The 13,753-nt window shown below is 31.7% G+C and overlaps 2 protein-coding genes across 3 annotated transcripts; one reads left to right on the top strand and one right to left on the bottom strand.

Annotated features, from left to right (window-relative positions):
• Positions 1-2,785: 2,785 nt before the first annotated feature.
• LOC140968779 (uncharacterized) lies at positions 2,786-4,618 on the top strand. Its single transcript, XM_073429885.1, has 3 exons — positions 2,786-3,360; positions 3,993-4,114; positions 4,320-4,618. The coding sequence occupies exons 1-3, from the start codon at positions 3,004-3,006 to the stop codon at positions 4,468-4,470; spliced, it is 630 nt and encodes a 209-aa protein (XP_073285986.1). The 5' UTR covers positions 2,786-3,003; the 3' UTR covers positions 4,471-4,618.
• A 226-nt stretch (positions 4,619-4,844) lies between these two features.
• LOC140968778 (UDP-galactose transporter 1-like) lies at positions 4,845-8,636 on the bottom strand. 2 transcript variants are annotated; one of them, XM_073429884.1, is made up of 5 exons: positions 8,309-8,636; positions 7,321-7,509; positions 6,932-7,139; positions 5,564-5,795; positions 4,845-5,318 (listed from the first exon to the last, which is right to left on the bottom strand). In XM_073429884.1, the coding sequence occupies exons 1-5, from the start codon at positions 8,319-8,321 to the stop codon at positions 5,091-5,093; spliced, it is 870 nt and encodes a 289-aa protein (XP_073285985.1). In that variant the 5' UTR covers positions 8,322-8,636; the 3' UTR covers positions 4,845-5,090. The 2 variants fall into 2 exon arrangements, with proteins under 2 accessions (XP_073285985.1, XP_073285984.1); XM_073429883.1 differs by having other exon boundaries at positions 7,321-7,570; positions 8,309-8,634.
• Positions 8,637-13,753: the final 5,117 nt, after the last annotated feature.

Here is a 13,753-nt window from a genome sequence, read left to right as displayed (position 1 = left end):
TTGTATGTGAGGAAAAAATGTGTTTTTAAAGCTGGTAAAATCAGTTGGGTCGTTAACATAAACATTATTATAACGGTATAAATCATTCTTCAACCTTTTGCATTCTATGGATTAATTGAAGAATATTAAGAAAATCTTATCGATTATTAAACGACGGACTTATTCAACATAACAATATATCTACTAACCACGTTGTGCATAAACAATACAGAACTCGAGGGTGCGATTCCTTTGTTTTTGGACAAAGTGGCTCGCATTCAAGCTAATGAAATTCATCTGATATAATAAGAAAAATATCCTTCCCGGTGGAATCCTTCCCAAGCAAAATTTCAGTCGAGTAATGGCGAGGGCGATGTGGTCATTAGATAAAAGTTATATTTGGACAGCTGAACGAATCGAAATCAAGTGGACCCACCTTCGGCAAAACCCTACCTGAGATATCATCGACATTGAAGATTTTATTGGGCCTGTTGGAAATAGCCCGACGTACAGTAACCATTGGCCCAATTCTTCCTTGTAAACAGAACCCAAATCAATTTAAGTTGTCTTGATGGGTCTGACTGGTCTCAATCTAGAGCTTCGTCAAGGGTAGTCCAAGTTTAAAGATAGCTGGGCCTAACAACCGATATAAATTTTTCGAAATTTGTCCAGTATATAAACCCAACTAAATTATAATACGAATTAATTTAAATTCCATGGCAACATATTTATATTTCTTGTGATTTATTTAGCTGTTAACCTTTGATTTTCTACGACAATTGTATATATATATGGTAAAAACTTGTGTGAGACGGTCTCACGGATCGTATTTTGTGAGACAGATCTCTTATTTGGGACATCCATGAAAAAGTATTATTTTTTTATACTAAAAATATTATTTTTATTGTAAATATCGGTTGGATTGATTTTATGTATTTTTCTTGACTAAATATAGTAATCTTATTATATTATTAGAGTAAAAATCATTTAATTAATTATTTTTCAATTAATCGATGAAATTTCAGAATAAATTATGAATAAAACCAAAATTATGAGACAAATTAGTCATTTTATATCGTCTCTTTTTTAAAACTATTATATGTTTATTATTTACTAAAATAACATTTATTTTGTGTCATTTGATATTTCTTATTTACAAAAAAACTCACTCGTTTTTGTAAAATAATAAAATTAATATATCTATTGTGTTTTGATGTTTATTTATTTACGAATTCAATATATTTTTTGTATTTTTTAAATTTTGCAATTTAATGTTTTGTTTTATTTTTTAAAAAAACGAATTTATATTTATATTATATAAATACGCAGTGCGTAACAGTGAAGTGCTAATATTTGTTATTTTCGAGGGCACAAACGTAAATGTGTGGAGGAGGAATCTCGGCGAATTAAACGGGAGCAATAATTTGGGTGTACGACATAATTCAGACTGGCAAAACATTAAAAGCTCAATTCACGAGGGACCATTCTGACATTTCACATTTTAAATTAAATTTCTCTCTTCAATCGAGGCAGGCAACCCATTTCATCGCTTCATTTTCTTCTGTTTTTATTTTATGAATCATAATTGCCTCCCATTTCAAAACTTCCTTTCACCGGAATGAAATTACATCTCCACCCCTTCCAATAATTTTTGTCGGCTCATGTTTTCTTTTTTCTTCTTGGTTTAGAAATTTAGGAACTGGAAAAATATCGAGACATTATTTTCTCTATAAATTTATATATTGGTTTAATTTTATTTTAATATATTCGAATATAATCTTCATACGAGCAGTCAAAGAAGGAAATCGCAGCATAAATATGAAGTAACACAACTGTAACGACTCAGCTCATTTATTAAATTGTCCGCTTTTGATAGTGATCTCACGATTTTGAAACGTGTCATAATAAGTTGTTATACGTTAAAAACAAATAAGGTGGACCGTTACATTCATTAGTACGATAAAAGTAAATGAAATATTGTTTTCAACAGATCGTCGCAAGAGTGCGTACAAATATTTATTTACACATTTTTATAGTGAAATTTCGAAATATTTGAGAAAATATCCAAAATACCATCGACTGTTTAATTATATTTCCTAATAATTATGTATAGAATATATTCATGAATTATTTTTGTTTCCATATGAATGAAAAGGTACACAACATCCTACTATACAGTGCATACTATCAAACAGCAGGGTGAAGAAAGGATTTGTGACAGTGAAATGATGGATGGATGGATGGGTCAATTGAAGGCATCAGCTGTCTCTTCATCCTCATTATTTTTTATATAAATTTTTATATTTACTCATCAAAAAAACTAAACAATGCCAAATTTATACAGTGATTCCCGTGAATAAGTAACTTTAATCACCCTTGGAATTGTATGTTTATTGTTTGGTAAACACATTTTGTTTTTGTTGGTGGTTGTTGTCTATTTGTGATATAAATTTGTTTAATGGAACTTCATATCCAAATATAAATTTGTTTTTAAATATTTGAAGACAATGGTTCAAAATCCAAACTCTCATCCTATACCAAGAAATCTTGACATATTGGTAAATACAATCCTGCTGATGTATGATTAGAATATTATCCATCTCATGAGAAGATGAACACTAATATCGATGTATCTGGCACATTTATTTATGTTTATTTAAATATAAATTGCGTCAATATTGAATCATTTTAATAATAATAATTATATTATATAGTTCAAAAGAACAAAGTATGGTTATCAAAAACCAATAATTTGTAGTGAGATAAATATGCTATTGATGTGGAAGGGAAGTGTGATTTGACCAACTCATCATCATCACCAAAATCTCCCTATGGGCTATAAGTTATAACCATTGGCCCACCTTTTTGCTCCTTTCGTCCAAAACACAGACGCATACTGTGCCATCTTCTTGATTATAAACCAAAGATGAATTTTTATAGTACATTGTACATGCATTAGGGGTGCTAGCTAGTTAGCTAGCTAGGTTAATACCAGGTAAAGACAATCCAAGAACTCTACGGAAAATGCCAAGTTCAGATTCATTTCTTAGGCAACTAAGCACCAAAGAAGGATGGAAATCAACTTCCAGAAGGTGGGTTGGCGGCCGAGGATGGGGATCTAGCTTGGAGCAAATGGAAGGGATGAACAACGTGTGTTATGGGAGTGAGACGGGGTTCTTTGTGGTGAAAAAAAGAGTAATGGTTTTGGTGGATCAGTCTTCGTATTCTAAGCATGCAATGATGTGGGCTCTGACTCATGTTGCTAACAAGGGTGATATAATCACTCTTCTTCATGTCGTGCCTTCTTCCGAGTTTGACAAATCTTCGTCCCATTTCCTTGTTAGCACGCTTGGGTCACTCTGTAAGGCGTGTAAGCCTGAGGTGGGTTTATGTTTCTCGGTTTCTTGGAGTTATTCTTGGTGCTTTGAAGACTTTAATTGAAAGCTAACAGCTTTGAGTACTGTGATTGTTGAATGTTGTGCTTATTATCGTGCATTTGCCTATACTTTTTATGTGCCCAAAAAGTTTCTTCTTTGCTTCCAGGGTAAGTTGATGCTCACTCCAGCAGGTTAGCCTGAGATGTCTGAATTTCTTTGCCCCCATGTTCAGAATTTGGCCTTGAAATGCATACAGTAAAACCTTGTATATCATTGAGCCAAGTAGAGATTTTTATTTTCTCAAATTCTGTTCCACTTTTCTTTCTGTTTCAGAAGTTGTGGAAAAATTTTATCTAGAATTTTAATAAATTTCGCTTGGCAGTTGGCAGTGTGCTGCATCTTTCCATTCCTGATTTTGTTTTATATGTTTTCTTTAATCAATGAATTTCTGCATGTTCATTTTCTAAAGCCATCTTTCAAGTCAAAAAAGAGAACATAGTCATTCTTACATGTTCTTTTTTTTATTATTATTATATATTTTCAACTTTTTTCTCCTGTTGGGCTTGGATAAAACAAAGTTCTGTACGCATTAATAGTAAAGTTCATTACATTTCTAGTTTTTCGGGATGGTTTCAGGTTGAAGTAGAAGCACTGGTGATCCAAGGATCAAAGCTAGGCACAGTGATGAGCCAAGTAAAGAAACTTGAGGTGTCTGTTCTTGTTTTGGGTCAAAAGGAGCCTTCATCCTTACTCTATTGGTCAGTACATTAATTTGCAAATTTCTCTTCTTATGGATCTATGGTGAGCCAAGCTCAAAATGTAGTGCTTCATGTGCCTAATTTGTGATTAAATCTTTTGAACGCACTCTTAGAACAATTTCCTAAGGTAGATCTCGTTTCTCGTGGTTCTCAGTTAATCATACAATCTTGGTTCAATTCTTGTGTATAATTCCAAATTGGACAGCCTATGTTTGAAAAGCAGCACGGAGGAATTCGTGGAACATTGCATCGATACTTTGGAATGCTTGACTATTGGAGTGAGGAAACAGAGCGGAGGAGTTGGCGGATACCTTATCAGCACAAGATGGCACAAAAATTTCTGGCTTTTGGCTTAGATTTTATATTGGTTTAAATATAGTACCGGAAATAAGATGAAACGTAGAGATAATTCTGTACAATATTTGCATCGGTATGTATTAAAACTCTGCGTAACATTAATCTGTAGCTTGATATTCGATATATATACTACTAACTAGTTCTATATTGAAAAGCTCCCGAATATTTACAAAGTCATGGAACAATAAGTAAACATCAAGTCATAAAGTGTTCATTTGTCGTCGTGGCCTTCACCCCCGGCTCATTTCGTACCTATCTCGCTCTTCAATACAATCAATGAATTTGCTTCTTGTCTTTATATGAATGCCTTTGATGCTATAAAATACAACATTAAGTAGTGCAAAGCTTTGACTAATGTAACTAAGAAGTTAGGAACCAGTGCAGTGTGATGGGTTGAATATATGAGATAAACTTGACTATGATCAATATCTCGAGGAGTTTTAACAGACATACCGAAATCTCGCAATTAAACGATATAAGAATAAAAAGAAAGCTAACGAAGATAAGCCGAGAAAAAAAATGAATCTACCCAGATTTTGATTCAAACTGTACTTAAACTTTTTTCCTTTCTACAAAAACTATACCCATCATTTCCTGCGGAGCATAACTCGAGCTCGACTCAAACTTTATCATCTAATTTCTCATTGACTAATGGAATCAACTCTGTTATAGCTCTTGGAGTCCGAGGCGTTCTAGGTGTACGAGGGGTTCCAGGTGTTTGTGAAAGCATGTGCCTAATGTACCCATAGAAGGTACATCCCAAGAGTGTTATAGCACATCCAACTGCGTTCATTGCGGAAATTGGGTTCCGGAAGATCAGCCATGAGCACGTAACTGCAACTGCTACCTTGAGATGAAACAAAGAAACAAGATTTAAATTCAAATACCATTATAGGATCATAATCTTGCCAGATCATATCCCATGAACTTCAATACACATTGGCGGTTATGGAAACTTGGAAAATATTAGATAGAAATTCGTTGTCCCGCTCCTCATACTTCAAAGAATTTAAACTTGTAAGCACTAGAAACAAATGGAATATTAACATATAAAAATAGATCCAGTAAATCTCAAGAATTAGAGGCTCGTACCTTAAGATTTCCGGCAACATTGAAGGTCACAGCAGTTGTGGAGTGAATTACGTAAAAAATTGAGAAGTTGAGACAAAATGCTAGCACTCCAGACCCGAAAATGATGACGAGGGACGAGAAAAGCGACGGAGATGTATGAATCCATTCCACAACTCCCGGTCCTTCTAGTAGCATAGCTGGTACGGCCAAGATCATTGTTGCAAAAGGTGCCATGTAGTATACTGTGTTTATGCTGAACCCAGCAAAAAAACTCTCAATACATAAACTACTGTATTGGAAAAAAATTTAATGTGATTCAGTGAACTCTAAGGACGGATGCAACAGTAAGGCAAGAGGGAGATACATGGTTGCTCCCCAACCTCAAATGAAAAAAGTTGAATTTTTTTATGCATAAATTTTCTAAGTATTCAAATTTCGGCTTCCAATTTGATTTGAGTCAAATTGTGTGCTTTTGCATAATGTCGATTGGAGCAATACTGTGTGCTTCCGGAAGCCAAAGCACCAAACGCTGGCCAAAGACCCATGGCTGGTCGCTACAAAACTTCAGTTTAAATATACTAAAAAGTATCTTTCACTGGAGTATCAAACCAGCATGAACCCAAATATATCAAACTTCCGATTATAAGCGGGCAACGAATTTGATACGTTGTTCAAATTTCAAATTGGCATGTGTAACAGCACGTTATCAAAATAAGAGTGATCACAAGATATCAATTTCTTCTACAAGGTAACCATGAAGATGTGCAAAAACACAAACAGATTCATAGAGAAAAAAAGAGAGATTTGATCACAAAAAGTCAATGAATGAATTGGGTGAATTAAAAATCCACAGATGAAAATGGTAGTCTATCATAGTTATTCCAATAACTAGTAAGTCTAGTTTCCAAGTAATTAATAAAAAAAGGCGTGCAAAATATCTAAAAATTTGAATAGTCAAGCATGGGAACGCAACAGTGGAATTGAATGCACTCGACAAAGCAAATTAATCACTTATACAAAGTGAGGTGCACGAGCATTGATTGGAAAATTACGGCATGTTATTTCAATTTTTTTGGTAAAACCAAATATATTCGTTGGTTATCATTTTTCGACAAAATAAAGTAAATACAAACAGATAATTTTGACTCATTTTAGCACCAAGGAAAACATCAAACAATTTAAAAACAATTTCTTTCTACTCTAACTGTGTCCGTATTCATTGAAGTAATCATCTGCACAACTACGTATAGGAAGGTTGATAGATGACAAATAGTTCCTCAGCTATTTTAAGTTAGGAAAGAGTTACATGTAAAAGATAGATGCTAGCTATATAAGAAAATAAGAAAGCAATCTGGTAGAGGAAGAACAAGATTATGAATAAGTAAATACCTATCAAATTTGTATCCATGCAACAAAGACTCCGCAAGAATGGTTTTTGTAGAGGTAGCAAGACAGCCAAATAAAGCAGCAAAAAACCCCAGCATATTAAAACTCAGCTCGGTGACAGAAGTGACTAAAATCCCTCCAACAATTGGAATCAAAGAAGCCCAAATTCTCCAGTCAAAATATTTTTTCCAGATAAGCCACTGCAAGATAACTGTTTTAAAGGCATTATAAATGTAAGTCTTCATTGACAAAATAAAGAGAAAGCTGATAACATTTACGAAATAGAGCCAACAATATCAAAATGATCAAATACAACGATAAATTTAAAGGTTATTACGCATCAAATCATCATTATTTCACGTTGCCTGATATTGGCAGGAATAAAAACTCACCAGTTGTTGCAGGGGTGAAAGATTTGATGGTTTGCATGAAAGAAACCGGAATATAACGCAGGCTCACATTTCCCAAAACTATGTTGATACAAAATATAAATGACATGGGAAAAATTCTCCTCCAGCGATCTTCAGGGTCAACCAGAATGAGTGGCTTTAGTTTTAGCACTTTAATTACCAGGTATGCACCTATTGCCGAAGATATAAAGTGAATGCATGACACTGATAACGGAAACTTAAAATCCAGTTTCTGTCAAGGCAAAGAAAATGGAAGATCTGTGAGCAAGAAAAATCATCACATTCGCATTCAAGATCATTATAACGGAAAAAATCAGTAGCATGTTTATAACCAAATACAACTACACTATCATTTATATTATTTAAAAATTGACGTAATGGAACCTAAAATAAATAGACCATGAAACCGCATAGAAGTATAGGTGAATGATCATTAAGTTGGCCATTCACAAGGCAAAATTTTATTTTTAAAATTTTCATTTGAGCTCTTAATGAAATACTCCAAGCATAATTGTGTGAGTTTCACCCATTATATTCTAATAAGCTCAAAAACCATTAACGATCAAAATTTCTCATCCCACAACGAAAATTAAGAATAAACACAGACAACAGATAGTCAGAGATCAGCCCGTTCTATGCATTTACAAATATGTGCATAAAGAAACTAAAGTGCAAAGGCCATTCGTAACACACAGTTTACAAAAGCATCCCTCGAATTAAAAGGGGATTCAAAAATCAACTACAATATTGCACTGCCCTGCCACAAAATTCTAAAACAGAACCACATTTAGCACAATCGAAAGTTCGAAAACAAAAATCAACTACAGATACAATCAACACAAAACTATCAACCAATAAAGGAACGAAATCCGTAAAATTAGTAGCCTACAAAAACATGAAAACGATTCCTTCAATAATCTACGCTAGTTTTTGTTGTTGTATGAAAGACGCAGACTTAACAAACACAAACCTGAAAGATCCATTTGTTGATAATAATAACGGTGACATTGAAACCCCACCACTGGAGAATAGCTAATATGGATCGAATTACACTCCACTGGCACAAAATACTCTCCTCCATGATTTATTTCACCACCTCAGATCGGAAAACGTTTGAGCGAATAATCTCTGTCCATAAGTTTGAGGAAAAAAAATACCAAGAGAACGATCACAAGTATATAATAGAGAAACCCCAGATGAAATTCAATGGTGCTTGTGAAGAATGGAGGCGTCAGGTTAGAGCTGTGCCATTAGGCAGGCTGGGGTGTTTTATTCCGGGAAATGAGAAAATATGGTTTCATTTCCGATTTTTTTTTTTACAAAAAAAATAAAAGATATACCAGTTTGCTGTCTTTTTTCCAATAATTTTGTTGATTCAATTCTTCAAATCGTAAAACTAATTAAATTGAATCGTATAATTATACGAGAAGATCTATTGTGAAACGGTCTCACGAATCTTTATTTGTGAGACGAGTTAACCCGACCGATATTCACAATAAAAAGTAATACTCTTATCATAAAAAATAATAATTTTTCATGGATGACCCAAATAAGAGATATGTCTCATAAAATACGACCCGTGAGACCGTCTCACATAAGTTTTTGTCTAATTATACATATGTCTATTATGTATATACATATAAAAACCAAGAATTTGTCATATTTGAAAAGTCTCTACAAAAAATAATTTCCTATTAAAAAATATTTATAATTATTAATACATTAACCTATCACATTAAATCAATGCTTTCTACCGTATTAAATAAAATATACTTTTGATATATCATTAAGTTTTTCAACTTTTAAAAAATTCTGGTATTGAAAATTTAATATATTGACAGTCCGAAAATTATTGCTTTTATTATTATGTTTCTTCGTTAGAATTTTAATATAAATATTTTTTAATATGTCTTAAAAATAATTAAAATTTATCTATATAATAAATGAAAAAAATTACTTTTTTTCAAAATATTTATTTATTTTCAAAATTTTTATAAATAAAATAATATATGATTTTTTTAAATATTATTTTTATTAATAACAATCTCAATAAATTAATTTAACGAGGCAGAAGATTGTTATAATATTCATTCAAATATTAATATTTATTAATTTTAATCATTAATTATATAAAATTATGTTGTGGTTTTGTATCGCCTTTGGGATTTGGACACACTAATATAGACATGCAGCGCCAAAATGAAAATACGATAATATGCTCTTGAAGATTCGAATATCTGAGTTAACGATGCCCATTATGTTAATAAGTTAGTTTATAGGGTCAAAATTGGTAATATGTACCACGGCGACCAATGACCATTCAATTCGAAGAAGTACTCCGCCTTGTTTTTAGGTCCAAACGTCTACAAAGTTTTTAGGAATGATACTTTCAGATAAACATCAAGTAGACACTAAATCAGAACTGGAGAAAAAACCACGATTTACACAAAAATTTACGTGACTGCATTTTATAAGTCAATTTTATGAAACGAATATTATATTTAAGTCATTTATAAAAAATATTATTTTTTATGTTAAAAGTATTATTTTTTATTGTAAATATGACAAAGTTGACATGTTTCACGAATAAAGATATGTGAGATCGTTTCACGGGAAACATACTCATCAATTTATATAAAGCGTAAATCTCTACCATTTTACCATATAATTGTATAACTTGTGTGGCCTTGAGATTTTCTATTCTAATAAAGTTTGTCTTGCAATATTCTAACCCAAAATTTGCAATTGTGATTTTAAAACAATAGCTTTCTATCAATATGATTTATGGCACTCTTGTTTGGCCATGTTCACGCAACTCAATTCAACTTATAAGCCTTTATTTATTTATGTATATTAAATATATTCCACAAATTTTACTCCAACATGAATCCATTTTTTCCATACGTTTGTTTTTACTTTTCGCTTTTGCAAGTTTTGAACCTCGATCGATATCACATTGAAAAATAGAAAATCCAAATAGTACAAAATAAAGAAACCCAAAATCATTCGTGGTTAATTACTTCATCTCATGAAGAAGAAGCACGTCATCTGCAATACATTTGGTGTGTGTTTGGTTGAGTGTATTAAATAAGGATAGATTAATAGTCAAATATTTATCGTTAAAATTTTAAAATGTTTTAATAATCATTTTGACCCGGTTTAAGATCCAATACTATTGATCAAATAGTTATCCATAAAATTGGATCTTAAACCGGGTCAAAATGATTATTAAAACATCTTAAAATTTTAACGATAAATATTTGACTATTAATCTATCCTTATTTAATATACTCAACCAAACGGAGCCTTCGGATTTTGTTAGAAGTCAAATTAAAGTAGGCGATTTAATTTGAAAGTAGGGTTTGGCTCCATAGCTACCACTTTATCAAACATAACATTTACTTTGATCTAGCAACTTTAAGTGTTCCTTCTTTGCTATAGCATGTCAACGGTCAATCCTTCGAGAGAAATTCAACGTTAAGTTGGCCCATCCAAAATTCAATCGAATATTATAATAGCCATTCTACGTGCACTTGCGGTAAATGCTTCGTTCAAATTACAGTGATCAAAAGTCAACTAACTTCATTACTCTTGGGGTACTCCGTGCTCTCTTTGTTTACTTTTTCTGTTCACTCGCATGTCATACGTGTTTATGAATTTTTTGCAACGCAGAACATTTAATTCCAAATCCATTGCTTAGAATATAATTATTGTTTGACATTTCAAAACTGATAAATAATATCTATTTGAGAACACCAACTACGACAAAACTCGAGATTGAATAATAACGAAGATGGAAAATCAATATAATGTCATCTTCCATTCAAATGTGAAAAACTTATATGATCTAATGATGTTGAGTTAGGGAGAGGATTCTCTCATGTGAGGAGAGAAACAGCGTACGGTGTTGTGAGTGCAGTCAAAACTTCTTTTTTTAAACTTTTGTTTCCCTCATTTTGGTTTGCTCAATTAATTAAATAGGACAAGATGGATAAAAATAATTATTATATATTAATTTTTAAATATTAAATTAATTCATAGAAAATATTTTACAGTTAAATTTTTTAAAAAACTTACAAAAAAATTAAATTAAACCAAAATATTCAAATATAATAAATCAGTGATAAATTAATGATTAGCTTTAATTAAAAAATAAATATAAACAAAAATTTTAACTAAAAGGTAAATTTTTTAAATAATTATTTATATTAAATTTTTGTTAAATTTATTTTGTATGAAATAATATATATAGTTTAATTTTATTAAGTTTAATTATTTTAAAATTAAATTTTATTATATTAATAATAATACTTTTGTAACAATCTTTTCGTATAATTAATTTATCTGAATTAAATGATCTAACAATTTTGATTGAACAATAAACGGATACAAATAATACAAATACATCATTAGTTTTCATGTATTTCACTTTTTCAAGATAATATTAAGACGAGATAAGACGAAATAAATTTAACACAAATTAAACTGTATATAAATATTATTTTATTCAAAATAAATTTAACACGAATTTACTATATACAATTATTTAAAAATTTATACTTTATTTAAATTTTTTGTTCATATTTAATTTTTAAGTCAAATTATTCATTATTTTATCATTGAATTATTCTATCGAAAGATTTGATATAATTTAATTTTTATGTTTTTTTTATTTTTAATAGTAATACACTTTGCATCAATTAATTGATTATTTAAAAAATAATATATAATTATTATTTCCATTGTCTTGTCCTAATTAATTAATTCAACAAACCAAAAGGAGGGGAATAAGGAAATACTAATAATAATTTGGTAGCACGTAACCTTCGTGACGTTTTAGTTGCACATTACCGTATATTATTTCTCTCCCCACAGCAGGGGATCCTCTCCCATTGGGTTATGTGAATAATTACTAACTCGATATTAATATGATAATAGTGTGGAGTTTGATTTATACCATGAATCGTGAAGATGNTTTTTTTTTTTTTTTTTTTTTTTTAAGTTATTAAAGTAATTTGCTTGATGCGCACCCCGTATGCCATAACTTACTCAAAGTTGACAATATAACAAGAGTTGGAAAACTTGCAGTATCAATTCAATAAAGGTTAAGGAAGGGTAAAATATGTGACAAGGCATGTGAAAGGATCGAGATCACACGATAAGGGATCACTTTAATTGAAAGAGAAGATATGCAAGATATTCGCATGCATGTGCTATTTAGCATTTGATATTAGATTTTAATATGAAAAATCAGGAAATCTGGTTCGCTTCAATTAAAACCTGGCTGTCAACCACCCGGAATGTTTACACGATCCATATGAGAGTCGTCTCCTTCTTAGTTACTTTGTAACTAGGCCAGCTAAGTTGTCTCAATTCTTATCCTTAGGATGCATTTTGATCGAATGATTTGAAAAATGTGTTAGTTGTTTATCAAAACCTATCCCTGCGACATCACATGCTTAGTGATTAATATGATGGCAAAATCACATATTTTCAACTATATCAGAAACTGTCAAATACCTGATAATATGCTAGATACATATATGGACTGAAGCTATTTTCATATTCTTTCAATTTATATATTTACTCAAGTCATCAAGACACTCGAAAAGTCTCAAATGTAATTGCACCGACATGGTTCACATTTTTTGACTCTTCTAGTAAAATCTCTATGGTGAAGCTACTCTTTGTTTCAGATCATTATGATAAACTTCTCACATACTAAGAAAATCGGCAGCACCTTTATGTTTTTACCAAAAACCTTCTCCGGATTATAGCAAAGTACAACCATATGTTTAAGATCAAAATCTTCTTTCCACCTTGATCATCATCCCCAACTGCATGTGAAAATGAGAGTAAGACCCCTATGATGGTTTGCAAACAATATATTTTGGGCAATGTTACATTCAAACAATGCCAACCGACACTATTTTCAAAGCATAAACCAAGAAACAACGAATTCTAAAGCAGTTTTTAGACAGGCGCTTGTTTGTTTTGAGAAGAGCGTCCTTCTCCGCTTCCGTGCCTCCACTGACCGCTGCTCGGTTCAACGCGCAAGTAATTCTGATGTAGCCAAAAATTGTGATTATCCGAATTACTCTGCAGGTTCGTAAACGAATTCAAGTAATCGTAAAAGGATATTAATCTAACTAGCTCGTAAACGGGTCCAAGTAGCTGGTGGAGAAAAATATTTGTGGGTTATCACCTGCGTCACAAACAAACGTCAGAGGCGTCGGGGTTTGCCTGGCGTAAACACTCCGACGCTCAAGTTAGAAAACAATATAAAGATGTTAATTGAGAGCTAAAAAGTTTAAGCATAAAATCATCTCCCCCTTAAATAATGAGAATCCTCTCCTATTTATAAATTTTTTTTGGAGTGTCTAGCGGGCTTGAGCCTTTATAATTAATTTGGACC

This window comes from Primulina huaijiensis, unplaced genomic scaffold (genome assembly GCF_012295235.1).
Source record: "Primulina huaijiensis isolate GDHJ02 unplaced genomic scaffold, ASM1229523v2 scaffold37775, whole genome shotgun sequence".
Classification (NCBI taxonomy): domain Eukaryota; kingdom Viridiplantae; phylum Streptophyta; class Magnoliopsida; order Lamiales; family Gesneriaceae; genus Primulina; species Primulina huaijiensis.
Note: the sequence above shows the minus strand (reverse complement) of the source record. Positions and strands in the feature narration are given on the sequence as shown.